Source organism: Salvelinus fontinalis, chromosome 23 (genome assembly GCF_029448725.1).
Source record: "Salvelinus fontinalis isolate EN_2023a chromosome 23, ASM2944872v1, whole genome shotgun sequence".
Classification (NCBI taxonomy): domain Eukaryota; kingdom Metazoa; phylum Chordata; class Actinopteri; order Salmoniformes; family Salmonidae; genus Salvelinus; species Salvelinus fontinalis.
Genome location: NC_074687.1, coordinates 47,025,891 through 47,045,460, shown reverse-complemented (window position 1 = coordinate 47,045,460; position 19,570 = coordinate 47,025,891). Strand labels below are relative to the sequence as shown.

The following is a 19,570-nucleotide window of genomic DNA, read 5'->3' as shown; positions in this document are numbered from 1 at the left end:
GAAAGATCATCTTAAACTATTTTTAGTGGTTCACAGCGAAGCAAAACCTATTGTTCTTCTTAGATTTTTTTTTCTTTGACATAGTCAAATAACTCAAGAATTTACTGGTAACTTTTTTTCTAATTTGGCAAACAGAAACTAGAGGTCATGAGTAACTTGGTCAAAAGGATTGGTGCCGATTGACCTATAGGTTCAGTGTTATAAGCAGTCTAACGTAAACCCTCATAGAGTTGAACTCGGAAGTTTACATACACCTTAGCCAAATACATTTAAACTCAGTTTTTCCACAATTCCTGACATTTAATCCTAGTAACAATTCCCTGTCTTTGGTCAGTTAGGATCACTGCTTTATTTTAAGAATGTGAAATGTCAGAATAATAGTAGAGAGAATTATTTATTTCAGCTTTTATTTCATTCATCACATTCCCAATGAGTCAGAAGTTTACGTACACTCAATTAGTATTTGGTAGCATTGCCTTTAAATTGTGTTAACTTGGGTCAAACGTTTCTTGGGTGAATTTTGGCCCATTCCTCCTGACAGAGCTGGTGTAACTGAGTCAGGTTTGTAGGCCTCCTTGCTCACACATGCTTTTTCAGTTCTGCCCAGAAATGTTCTAAAGGATTTGAGGTCAGGGCTATGTGATGGCCACTCCAATACCTTGACTTTGTTGTCCATAAGCCATTTTGCCACAACTTTGGAAGTATGCTTGGGGTCATTGTCCATTTGGAAGACCCATTTGCGACCAAGCTTTAACTTCCTGACTGATGTCTTGAGATGTTGCCTCAATATGTCCACATCATTTTCTTTCTTCATGATGCCATCTATTGTGTGAAGTGCACCAGTCCCTCCTGCAGCAAAGCACCCCCACAACATGATGCTGCCACCCCCGTGCTTCACGGTTGGGATGGTGTTCTTCGGATTGCAAGCATCCATCTTTTTCCTCCAAACATAACGATTGTCATTATAGCCTAAAAGTTATATTTTTTGTTTCATCCGACCAGAGGACATTTCTCCAAAAAGTACGATCTTTGTCCCCATGTCCAGTTGCAAACTGTAGTCTGGCTTTTTTTATGGCGGTTTTGGATCAGTGGCTTCTTCCTTGCTGAGCGGCCTTTCAGCTTATGTCGATACAGGACTAATTTTACTGTGGATATTGATACTTTGTATCTGTGTCCTCCAACATCTTCACAAGGTCCTTTGCTGTTGTTCTGAGATTGATTTGCACTTTTTGCACCAAAGTACGTTAATCTCTAGGAGACAGAACACGTCTCCTTCCTGAACGGTATGATGGCTGCGTGGTCCCATGCTGTTTATACTTGCATACTATTGTTTGTACAGATGAACGTGGTACCTTCAGGCATTTGGAAATTGCTCCCAAGGATGAACCAGACTTGTGGAGGTCTACAATTTGTTTTTGGAGGTCTTGGCTGATTTATTTTGATTTTCCCATGATGTCAAGCAAAGAGGCACTGAGTTTGAAGGTAGGCTTTGAAATACATCCACAGGTACACCTCCAATTGACTCAAATGATGTCAATTAGCCTATCAGAAGCTTCTAAAGCCATGACATAATTTTCTGGAATTTTCCAAGCTGTTTAAAGTCACAGTCAACTTAGTGTATGTAAACTTCTGACCCACTGGAGTTGTGATACAGTGAATTATTAGTGAAATAATCTTTCTGTAAACAATTGTTGGGAAAATTACTTGTGTCATGCACAAAGTAGATGTCCTAACTGACTTGACAAACTTTAGTTTGTTAACAAGAAATGTGTGGAGTGGTTGAAAAACGAGTTAACCTCTAACGAGCCTCTACCCCGGATCCGGGAGCACCCCCCACCCCCCCCACACTGATTAGCATCGCTAGCATAGCGTCACAATTAAATAGTAGCATCTAAATATCATTAAATCACAAGTCCAAGACACCTAATGAAAGATACAGATCTTGTGAATAAAGCCACCATTTCAGATTTTTAAAATGTTTTACAGGGAAGACACAATATGTAAAATCTATTAGCTAAACACGTTAGCAAAAGACACCATTTTTTTACTCCAACAGTTTTTTCCTGCGTCAGTAGCTATCACTAATTCGACTAAATAAAAATATATATAGCCACTAACCAAGAAACAACTTCATAAGATGACAGTCTGATAACATATTTATGGTATGGCATAGTTTTTTTTTTTTAAATGTGCATTTTTCAGGTATAAATCACAGTTCTACATTGCAGCTGCAATCTGAAATAGTGCCGACGCAGCCAGAACAATTACAGAGACCAACGTCATATAACTAATTACTTATCTTAAAACATTTCAGAAAAATACACAGCGTACAGATATTGAAAGCCCAACATCTGGTGAATCCAAACAATATTTCAGATTTATTAAATGTTTTATAGCGAAAACAAAATGTAGCGCTAAATTAGCATAGCCACGCCAGCCAGAACCAGCTGGGCGCCCACGACCAGTTCACATGCACGACAGATATATGAAATAACATCGTAAATTGGGTCTTACTATTGCTGATCTTTCATCAGAATGTTGATCAAGGTGTCCTTAGTCCTGATGAGTCGTTCAATCCATTCATAATGGCAACTTTCCCTCTTCATTTAGCATAGGTACTGGTCGACTGGCACGGATCTGTCCAAAGTAAAAAAAGTCACAGAACGGAACACGGCAAAACTCCCGAAAAAATTCAAATAATCTGATTAAACTATATTGAAAAAACATACATTACGATGATATGGTCACATGTATCAAACAAACTTCGAGACGGAGATAGTTTTCATCCGTAACGGCAGCAAAACAGTAGACAATCGCACCTCCAAATCGCGCGATTCAGAGAACCGGAAGTTGTCGGTCACGCCAAAGAAATAGGTCTTATTTCACGTCAGTACAAGATAAACAAAAAAATTCTCCTCTGACGTCCTCTTGACACCCAGAGGAAGACGAATGAAGTGTGTTTCGGGTCATAGGTGGCGTGACCATATATAGGCAGAGTGTTGAAGCGAGCATACACATCTTGCATTCTTCTTCTTGGTCAGGGAAAGTGCTGTCAAATGACTTCTGTTTCACTCAGAGACAAAATTGAAACGGTTTTAGAAACTATAGATTGTTTTCTATCCAATGGTATTAATTATATGCATATAGTAAGAGCAATAATTGAATAAGAGGCAGTTTAATCTGTAGAGCAAATTATGCTAATGCGAAAACAGCACCCCCTGTATTCTCAATAAGTTAACCTGTCTAGGATCAGCGTGGCGCTAGCGGCACCCCCCCCCCCCCCCCACTGAAAAACCAGTGCCGCGAAATTCAAAAAAAATATTTTTTTAAAATATTTAACTTTCACACATTAAAGTCCAATACAGCTAATGAAAGACACAGATCTTATGAATCCAGTCAACATTTCCGATTTTTAAAATGTTTTACAGGGAAGACACAATATGTAAAGATGTACATCTATTACCTAAAAACACATTAGCATAATCCACCATCTTTTATTTGTCCACCAACACCAGTAGCCATCACCAATTCGGCTAAACTAAGATATTTATAGCCCCTAACCAACAAAAAAACTCATTAGATGACAGTCTGATAACATATTTATGGTATGGGATAGGTTTTGTTAGAAAAAAGTGCATATTTCAGGTATATGGCATAGTTTACAATTGCACCCACCATCACAAATGGACTAGAATAATTACAATGAGCAACGTGTTTACCTAACTACTAATCATCAAACATTTCGTAAAAATACACAGCATACACGAATCGAAAGACACAGATCCTGTGAATACAGACAATATTTCAGATTTTCTAAGTGTCTTACAGCGAAAACACAATAAATCGTTATATTAGCTTAGCACATAGCAATTAGCAGCCCAGCATTGATTCTAGCCAAAGTGAGCGATAAAAGTCAACATCGCCAAAAGATATTAATTTTTTCACTAACCTTCTCAGAATTCTTCCGATGACACTCCTGTAACATCACATTACAACATGCATATACAGTTTGATCGAAAATGTTTATATTTAGCCACCAAAATCATGGTTAGACAATGTGAAATGTAGCTCAGCTGGTCAGAAAATGTCCTTGCGCCACTTAGACAGTGATCTACTCTTATACATAAATACTCATAAACGTGACTAAAAAATATAGGGTGGACAGGGATTGATAGACAATTTAATTCTTAATACAATTGCGTTATTACATTTTTTAATTTATCCTTACTTTTCAATACAGCTTGCGCCAAGCGAAGCTACGTCAAAAAACATGGCGTCCTAAGCCACTAAAATGTTTCGACAGAAACACGATTTATCATAATAAAAATGTCCTACCTTGAGCTGTTCTTCCATCAGTATCTTGGGCAAAGGATCCTTTCTTGGGAGAAATCGTCTTTTGGTGGAAAGCTGTCCTCTTGCCATGTGGAAATGTCAACTGAGTTCGGGATGAACTGAAAAGCATGCCCAACTTTTCACATCGTTGCAAAAATAAATGTCCCAAAATCGCACTAAACGGATATAAATTGCTATAAAACGCTTTAAATTAACTACTTTATGATGTTTGTAACTCCTATAACGAGTGAAAAGATGACCGGAGAAATATAACAGGCTAAACTAACGCTTGGAACAGGAGAGGGTCGGTGTCTTCCACGCGCGTTACGCAGCTCCCAAAGAATGACTAGCTTCAGAGTTTTTTCATTTGTAGGGCCTGTGAACGCGCAATCGAGCCCGTTGGAATCGTCATCACGTAAAGGCATCCAGGGGAAGACGTAAGAAGTGTCCGTATAGTCATAGCAACGACAGTGCCCTTTTAACTGACTTCAGAAAAGTGGCCAACATTTCTCAAATCTGACTCCATGTCAGGGAAATTGCTGTAGAATGGGCTCTGTTCCACTTAGAGACAAAATTTCAACTCCTATAGAAACTATATACTGTTTTCTATCCAATAATAATAATAATATGCATATTGTACGATCAAGGATTTTGTGGGAAGCCGTTTAAAAAATTAGCCACATTAGCATAAATAGTCTAAACAGCGCCCCCATCCCCAACAGGTTAATGACTCCAACCTAAGTGTATGTAAACTTCTGACTTCAACTGTACATATGACTAAAACGTATGGGATGGAGGGATGCAAGAAAGAGCGATAACACAGAGAAAGCTGCACTGCTTTCACACATTTTCAAACTCTAGGGACATAGACCTTCAGGAAAATCACTATGAGACATTTTCACCGCAAGTGAGGCCAGTGGGAGCATTGGGCCAGTCGAGCCGACAAGGTAAAATGTGTTTTTCCGCCCTTGATTAAGGCAATTAACCCTCATAATTGCACCAGCGTTGCCGTCAATTATGGCTGATCCCCTGGCTGTGACCCCACTCTGTGAAGGTGTCTTAGGGGGAGTGGGATGACTGGAATGTGTCTCCTTCCAGACTCACATTAAGCATCTCCAATCTTTTATTGAAAAATGTAATCTAGATTGGGCTTCCTATTTCGCAACAAAGCATCATTCACTCATGCTGCCAAACATACCCTCGTAAAACTGACTATCCTACCGATACTTGACTTCGACGATGTCATTTACAAAATATCTTCCAACACTCTACTCAGCAAATTGGATGCAGTCTATCACAGTGCCATCCGTTTTGTCACCAAAGCCCCATATACTTCCCACCATCGCGACCTGTATGCTCTCGTTGGCTGGCCCTCACTTCATGTTCGTCACCAAACCCACTGGCTCCAGATCATCTATAAGTCTTTGCTAGGTAATGCCCTGCCTTATCTCAGCTACTGGTCACCATAGCAGCACCCACCCGTAGCATGCACTCCAGCAGGTATATTTCACTGGTCACCCCCAAAGCCAATTCCTGCTTTGGCAGGAATCCTTCCAGTTCTCTGCTGCCAATGACTGGAACTAATTGCAAAAATCACTGAAGCTAAAGACTCATATCTCCCTCACTAACTTTAAGCATCATCTGTCAGAGCAGCTCACAGATCATTGCACCTGTGCATAGCCCATCCAACTTTTGCTCCTGTGCACCCCAGTGTCTCTACTTGCACATTCATCTTCTGCACAACTTCTGATATATCATTCCAGTGTTTAATTGATCAATTGTAATTACTTCGCCACTACGGCCTATTTATTGCCTTACCCTCCCTAATCTTACCTCATTTGCACACACTGTATATAGAATTGTTTCTATTGTATTAATGACTGTATGTCTGTTTGTTCCATGTGTAACTCTGTGTTGTTGTTTGTGTCACACTGCTTTGCTTTATCTTGGCCAGGTCGCAGTTAGAACTTGTTCTCAACCAGCCTACCTGGTTAAATAAAGGTTAAAAAAAAAAATATGCAAAAAACACATTTCCCACCTGTACAGGTTACCCTCTTGTACATACAGTGAAACAGGACTGCATAAGCACCCCCTAATTATTATTATTATTATTATTATTATTATTATTATTATTATTATTATTATTATTATTATATTTCTACTACATGTAATGGATAGCCTACATGGCCACTTGATTATTTGTAGTGGCAGTTTAGACCAGAAACAGACACGCCGTTAGCTAATGTTCACAAAATATTTTCCTTGTTGAACGCATCTCTGCCCTGCTCCAGCACAGCTTTTTGGGGTAAAGCACCCTACATAGGGAGCTGTAATGCAACATACATAGGGAGCTGATATGTTACATGTTATACACCATTTATACAGTATGACATAAGCTTATAGAGGCATGAATATTGCATGAATATTGTGCTTACGAAGACTTTATAAGTTGTAGATTGTTTAACGTGGGATTGTATAAGTAAATATCAGTTTTATAAGTAAGGTCTAAGTAGAGCGAACACTAAATAGCTTTTGTGGTGCAGTGCGGTGTGTTTGAATCCTGGCCTACGTGTTAAGATCCTGATGAGATCCTGATGATTTTTGTTGCAAATGATTCAGTATCTACTGAGTTTCCATTTCATGTCAGGACAATGTCTCCATCTTCCCTCGATGCATAGCGTTATACCTCACAGTGGTTTCAGAGGATAAAGATTAATGTATTCATTTCCCATGAATTCCACCGGGCATAGAGAGAGAGGGATAATAGAGGGATAATATCTTCCCATGTATCAGTGGACCCAACTGTAGTGAAACCGAGCAGATTCTATCTATATTCTGTGTCTTAACTCCTACGAGGCAGCTCTTTTTATCAGACTACAATACCCTGTCGGTGCCAAGGAGAGTACAAACAACAACAAACGGCAGAATCAAAAAATGATGCTCCGTTGTTCAACCCAGGAGATTGTTCCCAGCGTCGTGTTCAAAGCTCTATCTCAGGGCCTCACCCAGCCGCATCAATTTCAGCCCAAACATGGCAAGCGCAATAACAAAGTTTGTCCTCTCTTATCCTCCCCTAGTTTCTAGCGGGCTTCTTAATTACAACTTGATATGGTGTATGAATAGTATATTAAGTAAGACATTAAAATAGATTGCTAGTGGCAGATTCCTGCAAGAAGCTCTCAGACAAAGTATAACTGATTGCTTTGTACGTTTTCTCAGTTGTTTCTTCCCCCCTCTTCTTCTTTGCCCTCACAATGCCGGCTGTTGAATAATGCACAAGCATTCTCTTTTTAATATTCAGACATTTCAGGGCACTCTTATTATCAAAATTTGTTTTGACAAGAGCGGAACTTTATTTAAAATGTGTTTATTATTTGTGTGGGGAAACACAACACTGTCAGATTTGAAATGCAAATCTAACCAGCAGCTCCTGCTATCAAATTGGATGAGGATTTCACAAACTCGCTTTTGTGAGAAGTTGAGTGTTCCAGTTTATCCTTTTTGTTTTACCAGACCTGCTAATGTACCCCAGGGTCTCACTCTCTCACTACTATTGTATCAAATGTTACGCCACCAAATTTCCAACTGGTTTAATTGTTTAATTCTCTGATGTTGTCCCAACTTTCTTCCTCACATCCATTCTCCATTCCATTTCCTAAAACCATTATCCCACCTTGTCTTTTCTCCTCATCATTGTCCTCCTGCCTACTCCTCATGTGGACATCATCCCCCCTCTCTGCCTGTACCCCCTCTCTCCATTCCTGTCCTCCATCCATTCTTCCCTCTCCTGCCCCCCAGATGTGGCTGAAACCAATCAAAAGGCAGGACATCCCCCAGCGTATGTGCTACCTCTCCCCCGTCTACAAGACCGGCGAGCGCCGCGGCACACTCTCCACCACTGGCCACTCCACCAACTACGTAATCGCCATGGCGCTCAACTCGGACGTGCCCGCCGAGCACTGGATCAGACGAGGGGTGGCGCTGCTTTGCCAGCTCAATGCATAGACTTCCCCCTATGCTCTGTTTTACACTTACTATTTATCCAGTTTTATGTAAGAATTGTTATGAAAAGGATGTTCTCTGGCTTGTTTTTTTTTTCACACAGTGCTTCATGAATGTATTGCTGAGAATAGTTTGTGATAATATTTTATTTTGATGGGCTACGGAAGCATACACAAAAGCACAAGTGATGAGGATGAGCCCAAAACCTCATAGATGCAACGCCTCTATACCCACAAGCACTGGACATTGAACATCAGCCTTAAAATCTTAAAATTCGACACGGCTGATTGCACAACAATCAGAACTTTTAAAGTTCTTGAGTAGTCTGCCAACAATGATTGCCATTACATTTTCACAATAATTCTTGATTTCTAAGATGCATCTGTACATAGAGCAACGTTTTAGAGCAACACAACTTTCTTTAAACGAATCAAATTTTGTTTCAAATTCTCCAATGACAGATGCAAACACAGATTGTTCTTATTCTATCTTGTTCTGAGGGCAGCTCTGCAGAATCAAATGTGATCTGAGATGGGTCATTCCACCACTAGAGCGCCTTTTTGCTAAGGTAATTTGGTAAAAAAAATATAAACCGGTTCAAATTCATTAAAAAACATGTTTTCCCATCTCAAGAGTTTAAATTAAGAAAATATACTATAGTAGGTGTCAATTAAAGTAACAGGATTGAAGTTTTTAAAAAATCTTAAATCAACCATAATTGCTGTGTGCAACAGCGATGGGGCAGGGATGGGGCAATACAATGCACACTTCACATTAAAAATGAAATTGTTAAAACGATTCTAGTCTATCTTTTCTAATGACGGACAAACATAAATGAATCACCAATCACGTAAAATAAGTAATAATCTTAAAAAATGACTTGGCTCACGTCAACACCATCATGCCGGAAATCCTGGACCCACTCCAATTTGCATACCGCCCCAACAGATCCACAGATGACGCAATCTCAATTGCACTCCACATTGCCCTTTCCCACCTGGACAAAAGGAACACCAATGCTGTTCATTGACTACAGCCCAGCAATCAACACCATAGTGCCCACAAAGCTTATCACTAATCTAAGGACCCTGGGACTAAAAGGTTTATAGCCGACCTCGGTACGGCAGAAGTTGTTAGCAGAAAATAGAATCCCCCCCATTATAGTGAATGGAAAAATTGAAATCTTCGTGGTCAATCTTCATGTATATAAAACATTTTTTTGAAAACAATCATGGTACCATTAATTGCTTCTAATGCACCAGATGTACTGTATGTCCTTGAACTGATTATTTTAAAATCGCACACAGAGAAAGTGAATGGCAGCCTGCAGTTACTGAATGAGAGGTGGCAGCAATGAACTAGTTTGCAACGTCACTTCCTGGTAGCTCAAACTGCCCATGTTATGTCCCTAAGGTTGCATTTACACAGGCAGCCAAATTATGATATTTTTTCCTGACTAATTGGTCACATTAGATCTTTTCACATCAGATCTTTTTCAAAGTTCATCTGATTGGTCAAACTAATATCTAACAACTCACAACAATACACACAGATCTAAAAGTAAATTAATGGAATTAAGAAATATATAAATATTAGGTGGAGCAATGTCGGAGTTCGGAGTATAAATAATACAGTACCAGTCAAAAGTTTGGACACACCTACTCATTCAAGGGTTTTTCTTTATTTGTACTATTTTCTACATTGTAGAATAATAGTGAATACATAAACTATGAAATAACACATATGGAATCATATACTAACCAACAAGGTGTTAAACAAATCAAAATATATTTTATATTTGAGATTCTTCAAAGTAGCCACCCTTTGCCATGATGACAGCTTTGCACACTCTTGGCATTCTCTCAACTAGCTTCACCTGGAATGCTTTTCCAACAGTCTTGAAGGAGTTCCCACATATGCTGAGCACTTGTTAGCTGCTTTTCCTTCACTCTGCTGTTCAACTCATCCCAAACCATCTCAATTGGGTTGAAGTTGGGTGATTGTGGAGGCCAGGTTATCTGATGCAGCACTCCATCACTCTCCTGCTTGTTCAAATAGCCCTTACACAGCCTGGAGGTGTGTTTTGGGTCATTGTCCTGTTAAACAACAAATGATGGTCCCACTAAGCACACACCAGATGGGAAATGCTGTGGTAGCCATATTGAAAAGTGTGCCTTGAATTCTAATTAATCACAGACAGTTTCACCAGCAAATCACCCCCATACCATCACACCTCCTCCTCCATGCTTCACGGTGGCAACCACACATGCGGAAATCCTCCGTTCACCTACTCTGCATCTCACAAAGACACAGCGGTTGGAACCAAAAATCTCAAATTTGAACTCATCAGACCAAAGGACAGATTTCCACTGGTCTAATGTCGATTGCTTGCGTTTCTTGACCCAAGCAAGTCTCTTCTTATTATTGGTGACCTTTTGTAGTGGTTACTTTGCAGCGTTTCGACCATGAAGGTCTGATTCACGCAATCTCCTCTGAACAGCTGATGTTGAGATGTTTGTTACGTGAACTCTGAAGCATTTATTTGGGCCGCAATTTCTGAGGCTGGTAACTCTAATGAACTTATCATCTGCAGCAGAGGTAACTCTGGGTATTCCTTTCCTCTGGCAGTCCTCATGAGCGGCAGTTTCATCATAGCGCTTGAAGGTTTTTGCGACTGCACTTGAAACTACTTTAACAGTCCGGATCTCCAGCGGCGATCCCCAGTCCGGGGCATCCAGCGACGATCCCCAGTCCGGGGCCTCCAGCAATGATCCCCAGTCCGGGGCCTCCAGCGACGGTCCCCAGTCCGGGGGACCGTCGGTACGGTCTTTATTATTTTGGTTAGGCCAGGGTGTGACGAGGGTGGGAATGCTAGTTTTTGTATTGTATAGGTTTTTGTATATCTAGGGGTTTTGGTAAGTCCAGGTATATGTATGTCTATGGTGGCCTGAATTGGTTACCAATCAGAGGCAGCTGTTTATCTTTGTCTCTGATTGGGGATCATATTTAGGTTGCCATTTTCCCTTTTGGTTTTGTGGGTTCTTGATCTATGTTTAGTTGCCTGTCTGCACTATCCATATTAGCTTCACGGTTCGGTTTGTTATTTTGTTCGATTTGTTCAGTGTTCGTTCTTTTAATAAAGAAGAATGTACGCTCACCACGCTGCGCCTTGGTCTCCTCCTTACGACGGCCGTGACAGATGGGATGTTTAGACATTATGGACAGTATGTGGATAGAGTATTTAGTATACAGTTGAAGTCGGAAGTTTAAATGCACTTAGGTTGGAGTCATTAAAACTTGTTTTTCAACCACTCCACAAATTTTTTGTTAACAAACTAAAGTTTTGGCAAGTCGGTTAGGACATCTACTTTGTGCATGACACAAGTATTTTTTCCGACAATTGTTTACCTCAATTGGAGGTGTACCTGTGGATGTATTTCAAGGCTTACCTTCAAACTCAGTGCCCCTTTGCTTGACATCAGGGGAAAATACAAAGGAATCAGCCAAGACCTAAGAAAAAAAATGATAGACCTCCACAAGTCTAGTTCAGTAATTTCCAAACGCCTGAAGGTACCACGTTCATCTGTACAAACAATAGTACACAAGTATAAACACCATGGGACCACACAGCCGTCATACCGTTCAGGAAGGAGACGCGTTCTGTCTCCTAGAGACGAACGTACTTTGGTGCAAAAAGTGCAAATCAATCCCAGAACAACAGCAAAGGACCTTGTGAAGATGCTGGAGGAAACAAGTACAAGAGTATCAATATCCACAGTAAAACAAGTCCTATATCGACATAACCTAAAAGGCCGATCAGCAAGGAAGAAGCCACTGCTCTAAAACCTTCATAAAAAAGCCAGACTACGGTTTGCAACTACACATGGGGACAAAGATCGTACTTTTTGGGGAAATGTCCTCTGGTGAAACAAAAATAGAACTGTTTGGCCATAATGCCCATCGTTATGTTTGGAGGAAAAAGGGGGAGGGTTGCAAGCTGAAGAACACCATCCCAACCGTGAAGCACAGGGGTGGCAGCATCATGTTGTGGGGGTGCTTTGCTGCAGGAGGGGCTGGTGCACTTCACAAAATAGATGGCATCATGAGGGAGGAAAACTATGTGGATATATTGAAGCAACATCTCAAGACATCAGTCAGGAAGTTAAAGCTTGGTCGCAAATGGGTCTTCCAAATGGACAATGACCCCAAGCATACTTGCAAAGTTGTGGAAAAATGGCTTAAGGACAACAAAGAATTGGAGTAGCCATCACAAAGCCCTGACAGCTCTGTCAGGGGGAATGGGCCAAAATTCACCCAACTTATTGTGAGACGCTTGTGGAAGGCTACCCGAAACGTTTGATCCAAGTTAAACAATTTAAAGGCAATGCTACCAAATACTAATTGAGTGTATGTAAACTTCTGATCCACTGGGAATTTGATGAAAGAAATTAAAGCTGAAATAAATCATTCTCTCTACTATTATTCTGACATTTCACATTCTTAAAATAAAGTGGTGATCCTAACTGATCTAAGATGGGACATTTTTACAAAGATTAAATGTCAGGAATTGTGAAAACCGAGTTTAAATGTATTTGGCTAAGGTGTATGTAAACTTCCGACTTTAACTGTATCTGTAGAGTACGTAGGATAGAATAGTGTATATTTTCACTAATAGTTGAATAGGATGACATTGACTAGAATACAGTATAAACATATGAAATGACTAGGTGCACAGTATGTAAACATTATTAAAGTGACTAGTGATACCATGTCTATGTAAATAAGGCAGCAGCAGCCTTTAAGTTGCAGGGTTGAGTAACCGTGTGGTGGCCGGCTAGTGACAGTGACTAAGTTCAGGGCAAAGTACTGGGTAGAGTCCGGCTTGTGATGGCTATTTAACAGTCTCATGGCCTTGAGATAGAAGCTGTTTTTCAGTCTCTCGGTCTCTGCTTCGATGCACCTGTACCCAATCTCGTCTTCTGGATAATAGCGGGGTGAACAGGCCGTGGCTTGGGTGGTTGATGTCCTTGATTATCTTTTTGGCCTTCCTGGGACAGTGGGTGCTGTAGGTGTCCTGAAGGGCAGGCAGTGTGCACCCTGTGATGCGTTGGACAGACCACACCATCCTCTGGTAGCCCTGCAGTTGTTGTACCAGGCGATGAAACAGCTCGACAGGATGCTCTCAATGGTGAATCTGTTAAATTTTGTGAGGGTCTTAGGGGCCAGGCTAAATTTATTCAGCCTCCTAATATGTGGGTTGACCATTTCAGATTGTCAGTGAAGTGTACGCCGAGGAACTTTTCACCTTCTCCATCGTGGCCCTGTCGATTGTGGATGGGGGCATGCTCCCTCTGCTGTCTCCCTCTGAAGTCCATGATCAGCTCCTTCATTATGTTAATGTTGAGGGAGAGGTTATTTTCCTGGTACCACTCCGCCAGGGCCCTCACCTCCTCTCTGTAGGCTGTTTCATCAGTGTTGGTAATCAGGCCTACTACTGTTTTGTTGTCTGCAAACATGATGATTGAGTTGGAGGCGTGTGTGGCCACTCGGTCATGGGTGAACAAGGAGTACATGACGGGGCTGAGAACGCACCCTTGTTGGGCCCCTGTGTTGAGGATCAGCATTGTGGAGGGGTTGTCTACTACCTTCATCACTTGGGGTATTCCCATCAGGAAGTTCAGGTGTTTCGTTTGTCCGGAAGCAAGACATCGGTGTCCATTACGTGACTGGTTTTCCCTTTGTAATCTGTGATTGTCTGGAGTCCCTGGTCTCTCGTCTGAGCCGTTGAATTGTGACTCCACTTTGTCTCTGTACTGACGTTTTGCCTGTTTGATTGCCTTACAAAGGGCATAACTGCACTGTTTATATTCAACCATATTCCCAGTAACCTTGCCGTGGTTAAATGCAGTGGTTATAAATGTGGTAGTTAGCACTTTCAGTTTTGTGCGAATGCTTTCAGTTTTGTGCGAATCTATCTACTGTTTTTGGTTTGGTTAGGTTTTTCTAGTCACAGTATCTGTATATACTTCCTGATGATGTATACGTCAATGTTATTCTCAGAGGCAACCTGGAACGTATCTCAGTTTTCCTCATCTGTGACCAATCAACTCAAATCGGTCTGTTGCAAAATTTGAAAGTATTTTTTACATTGGATAAAAGTAGAGACTCAGATCTACAAAATGGTATATCATACACTAGTTGAGGAACCATGGGAAAGTAATTCTGCTCTGAAAGTTGATACATTTGTAAACTCACTTTTGAGAAAAAAGCATTTGAATGTTTTGGTATTGCTACTGGAGAGCCCTTCTTCGTCTAAACACATTCAGCATTTTTCACACCTTCTTAAGGTTTAGTCCCAGCAATCTCTGGGGGAATAGAGATAATAAGGGCATTTATTTCAAGTACAGAGGAAAGTCGAGGGGAGGACGGCAGGAAGGGACAGAAGAGAGGAGGGTATTTTTACAAGATTAAGAGTGGGACATAGCCAGTTGAATAAGTCCTTAAATGTGATAGGAAAGCATCCAACAGGAAAGTGTGATTATTGTCAGGAAACAGAGAGCGTGTAGCATGTATTGCTACAGTGTGGACAGTATCAGAGGGAAAGAGAAAGGCTGAGATCTAGTATGAGGGAGAAGGGAATGCAGGAAATTAGTCTAAAGTATATATTGAGTAGAACGTCATTAGATATAGACTCAAATATTTTATCTTTAAGACCAACCGCCGATAAACCCCACTGAAGAAGAAGAATCTCAATAAGGGTTGATCCGAGCGTTATCTATTAGCTTGGGTGCTTGACTGCTGTTAACTTGCTAGCTACTTCCAGACACAAATGAGAGAACAGCTCACTGAATATTACTCGCCCTAGCAGAGTAGGCTGTTATGTTATCCAGAGTGTTGGTGACTGCAACTGTACTGTCAGATTGTACATTCGTAAATTCAGAGTGTTTCGCTCTCGGAGCGCACACTGGACGCTCTGGCCGATGAGTAGGGCTGATCTGAACTTTCTGACCTCACAACAGCAGTCAAGCACCCAAGCTAACTGGCTAACATTGGCTAGCTACTTCCAGAAAAATGAGAGGACACCCCGCTCTGATGATTTTACTCACCCTAGCAGAGCTTGGATAGGCTGTTTTCATGTTATCCAGAGCGTTGGTGATTGTCCTGCTGGCAACAATTGAATTATGCTTTTTTTGCAGACGCTTACTGACACCGGCAATATTTAACGGATGTTGTGCGTTCTTAAATTCATCAGTTATTCTGTGCTCCGATACACTCAGACAAGAGTTTTCTGAAGTCGGAGTAGATGGCCAGACGGAATATACGTTAGCTAGCTAGCTAGCTAGGTAAACAATGTACCATTATCCCAACTCATCATGTAACTACCCTGCATGAATCTGCAGGTAGCTAACCAACCAGGTTCAATGTTAGCTAGCTATCATTAGGCTATAGCAAACCAAGCAAATGGCTCTGAGATATGAATAATAAGATCATACACGTAACATTAGCTACTGAGCCAGCCAGCTAATGTTAGCTAGCTAGGTAAACAGTGAACCATAATTCCAACTCATGACGTTACTCCCCTGCATGAATCTGCAGGTAGCTAACCAACCAGGTTCAATGTTAGCTAGCTAACATTTGGCTATAGCTAGCCAAGCAAATGGCTCTGAGTTACGAATAATAAGCTTTATACACGTAGTGTTACCTAGCGAGTCAGCCAGCTAACATTAGCTAGCTAGCTAATAGTACACTGTAACTTGAAATGAAACCACTTTCTGTCAAAATTAGAAAGTGTAATATCTGAAAATGTAGCTAGCTTGACTATCTTACCCGTATCTCCTATCGGATGCCATGGATTCCCTTAGTTTGAAGATGTAATCCAGAGACAAGTGTTTTCTCCATGTCTTTAGCTATCATGCTCGAATTCCACTGATTTCAAAACTCTGTCCTCCAGAAAGTGGAGAGCAAAACTTATGCAGTTTTCCTACACGATACATTAAAAAAATCTGTGTTAGGCAGGATTACCTAGACATACTGACCAGCGCAAATAGAAGTGTGCTATATCGCAGACCAATCCAAACTCATCTCTCAGTATGTCCAGCCCACTCATTATCTCAGCCAATCATGGCTAGCAGGAAGGTTGCTCACTTTTTCTTTCGCTAAACTGACTAGGCTTGTAATTTAAGAATTTAAGTTTGTTTAAAACCTCTTTGGGCTAGAACGCAGTATTTTCACGTCCAGATGAAAAGCGTGCCCAAAGTAAACTGCCAGTTACTCAGGCCCAGAGGCTAGGATATGCATATAATTGGTAGATTTGGATAGAAAACAACTCTAATGTTTCTAAAACTGTTAAATGTATGTCTCTGAGTATAACAGAACTGATATGACAGGTGAAACCCCGAGGACAAACCACCCCCCCCCAAAAAAAATATTCAGCCTACCACTGTTTTCAATAGCTGTCACTTTTATTATAAGGCCAAATCCTCCCCGATTGCAGTTCCTAGGGCTTCCACTAGATGTCAACAGTCTTTAGAAAGAGTTTTAGGCAGTTTTTTTTTTTAATTAGCCAGAAATTTTTGTATTTCTAGATGGCTCCAATTTTGGCTGTAGTGATTCCAAGCGCGTGGAGGAAAGCGCGTTCTTTTTTGTTTATCTCCGATAAAAACAATAGCAATTCTTCGTCTTAAATTTTATCATTTATTTGCGTATTAGGATACCTAATGTTTGATTATAAACGTTGTTTAACCTGTTTGGGGTGCAAGCCCGACCTCGGACCGAAAATGACAACAGCTGCAGAGCGCGAAATTCAAAATCTATTTTTTAAAAATATTTAACTTTTACACATTAACAAGTCCAATACAGCATTTGAAAGATAAACATCTTGTCAATCCAGCCAACATGTCCGATTTTTTAAATGTTTTACAGAGAAAACACCACATATATTTATGTTAGCTCACCACCAAATACAAAAGTGGACAGACACGTATGAATTATGATTATGAAGTATGAATTATGATTGAAGTAGCATGCACAACCAACCGAAATAAACTAAAACCAACCTAAAGAGCCCAGAAAAAACGACCTCAGATGACAGTCATATAACATGTTACACAATAAATCTATGTTTTGTTCATAAAAAGTGCATATTTTAGCTATAAATCAGTTTTACATTGATGCTACCCAAAAATGCTAATACATAGCTACAGTCTGAATCCAGCCGGGAGTAGCCAGAGAAAATACATACACCAACGTCGGCTACTAATTACACCTCATAAAACATTTCAGAAAAACATATGGTGGATAACTAATGAAAGACAGATATCTTGTGAATACAGACAACATTTCCGATTTTTGAAGTGTTTTACAGCGAAAACACAATATATCGTTATATTAGCTAACATCATAAGCTAGCATAAGGCAGCATTGATTCTAGTCAAGCGCTAGCCTAGCATAGTTAGCAGCGTTAGCATTCAACAGTTCGACATATATATGAAAAAGCATCCCAAATTGGGTCTTATCTTTCTTGGTACTCCATCAGAATGTTGTAACGGGGTCCAATGTCCAGTAGAGTCTTTAGTTGGGTTCCAGAACGAAAGATTTCCCTCTTTGGTTAGCTAGCACGGTAGCATTGCTGCGCCAGAAAGCGTTTCTTCAAAAAATTCTTCCGTCGTTTCACATCTAAAGTCCAGAATAAATTGCAATAATATAATTAAAGTATATTGAAAAAACAACCTTTAGGATGATTTTGTGACATGTAGCAAATAATATCGTAGTCAGGCATCATATTCAAAGTTATCTACCTCGTTCCAGAAGCCGAGATCAAATTATCCTTCGCGCCCGGATTTTTATTTTAACTGCGCATGTCTCACAAGAAGTTCTGTTATTCAGTCCAGGGACGAGATATTCGACCCCTTTCAATTCTCACTTCCGCATTACAGTCTGACGTACACCTCTGACGTGTCCCTATTGTCCCAAGTCAAATGGCCTTTTATAGAGAAGGTCTTAAAGAGACACATCGCATTTTGGGAAACTCAATTCGGCTGGGAAAATGGCTGTAAAAATATTTCTGTTCGACTTAGAGAAACAATTCAAACCTTTTTAGAAACTACAGACTGTTATCTATCCAACAGTAGTAAATATATGCATATTGGAAAATAAAAAGTTTCTTAGGAGGCCGTTTGAAAATGTGCACACATTTTCCAGTTTTTTCAATATTCAGCGTGCAGCCAGAACAGGTTAACATGTTTGGAAAAGTTTATTAATAATGTTTGGGATTCATTTTGTATGCATTTTGACAGATTGAAACTGAGTGGATTATTTACTGAAGCGCACCAGCTAAACTGGGTTTGTATGGATATAAAGAAGGACATTATCGAACAAATGGACCGTTTGTGATGTAACTGGGACCTTTTGGAGTGCCAACAGAAGATGATCATCAAAGGTAAGGCATTTTTTATATCGCTATTTTTGACTTTCGTGTCGCACCTCCCTGGTTAAAATATGTTTTTTATGCATTTGTATGCAGGGCGCTGTCCTCAGATAATCGCATGGTTTGCTTTTGCCATAAAGCCGTTTTGAAATCAGACACGGCGGCTGGATTAACAAGAATTTTAGCTTTATTTTGATGTATTGCACATGTGATTTTATGAAAGTTAAATATTTCTAATAATTTAATTTGAATTTCGCGCTCTGCAATTTCACTGGATGTTGTCGGTGTTCCGCTATCGGAACGCCAAGCCGTATTAAAGCACCTGAAAGTTGACATGTTCAAGAAGGCATTTCTGCCAAAAAACATGCATTTAAAGACCTGAGACATGCGCATGAGACATACGCATTTCATGAAACGGGTCTCTTATTTGCTTTGCTAAAGTCTCCAGCTACAAAAAATCCAATAAAATATGTGGTTTCCAGTTTGCTTAAAATCCAGTGTAGTTCCTTGAGGGCCTTCGTGGTATATGCTTTAGGGGGAATATACCCAGCTGTAACTATAAGCGAAGAGGTAATACGGTCGGCATTTGATTGTGAGGTATTCTCGGTCGGTGACAAAAGGACTTGAGTTCCTGTACGTTATCACAATCACACCATGAGTGGTTAATCATGAATCATACACCATTGCCTTTCTTCTTCCCAGAGGGTTTTTTGTTTGTGTCTGTGCAATGTACTAAGTACCCAGCTGGCTGTATGGACAGGGACAATGTGAAAAAGAGTATGTTACAGTCCTTAATGTCTCTCTGGGAGG

The 19,570-nt window shown here is 40.4% G+C and overlaps 1 protein-coding gene across 1 annotated transcript in view; it reads left to right on the top strand.

Annotated features, from left to right (window-relative positions):
- dnah7 (dynein, axonemal, heavy chain 7) overlaps positions 1–13,381 on the top strand; it is a 212,557-nt gene extending 199,176 nt beyond the window's left edge. Inside the window, exon 67 of the mRNA XM_055879049.1 lies at positions 8,131–13,381. Within this exon, the coding sequence (XP_055735024.1) occupies positions 8,131–8,337 (207 nt within the window). The 3' untranslated portion in view covers positions 8,338–13,381. The remainder of the gene's footprint in view (positions 1–8,130) is intronic.
- The last annotated feature ends 6,189 nt before the right edge of the window (positions 13,382–19,570 follow it).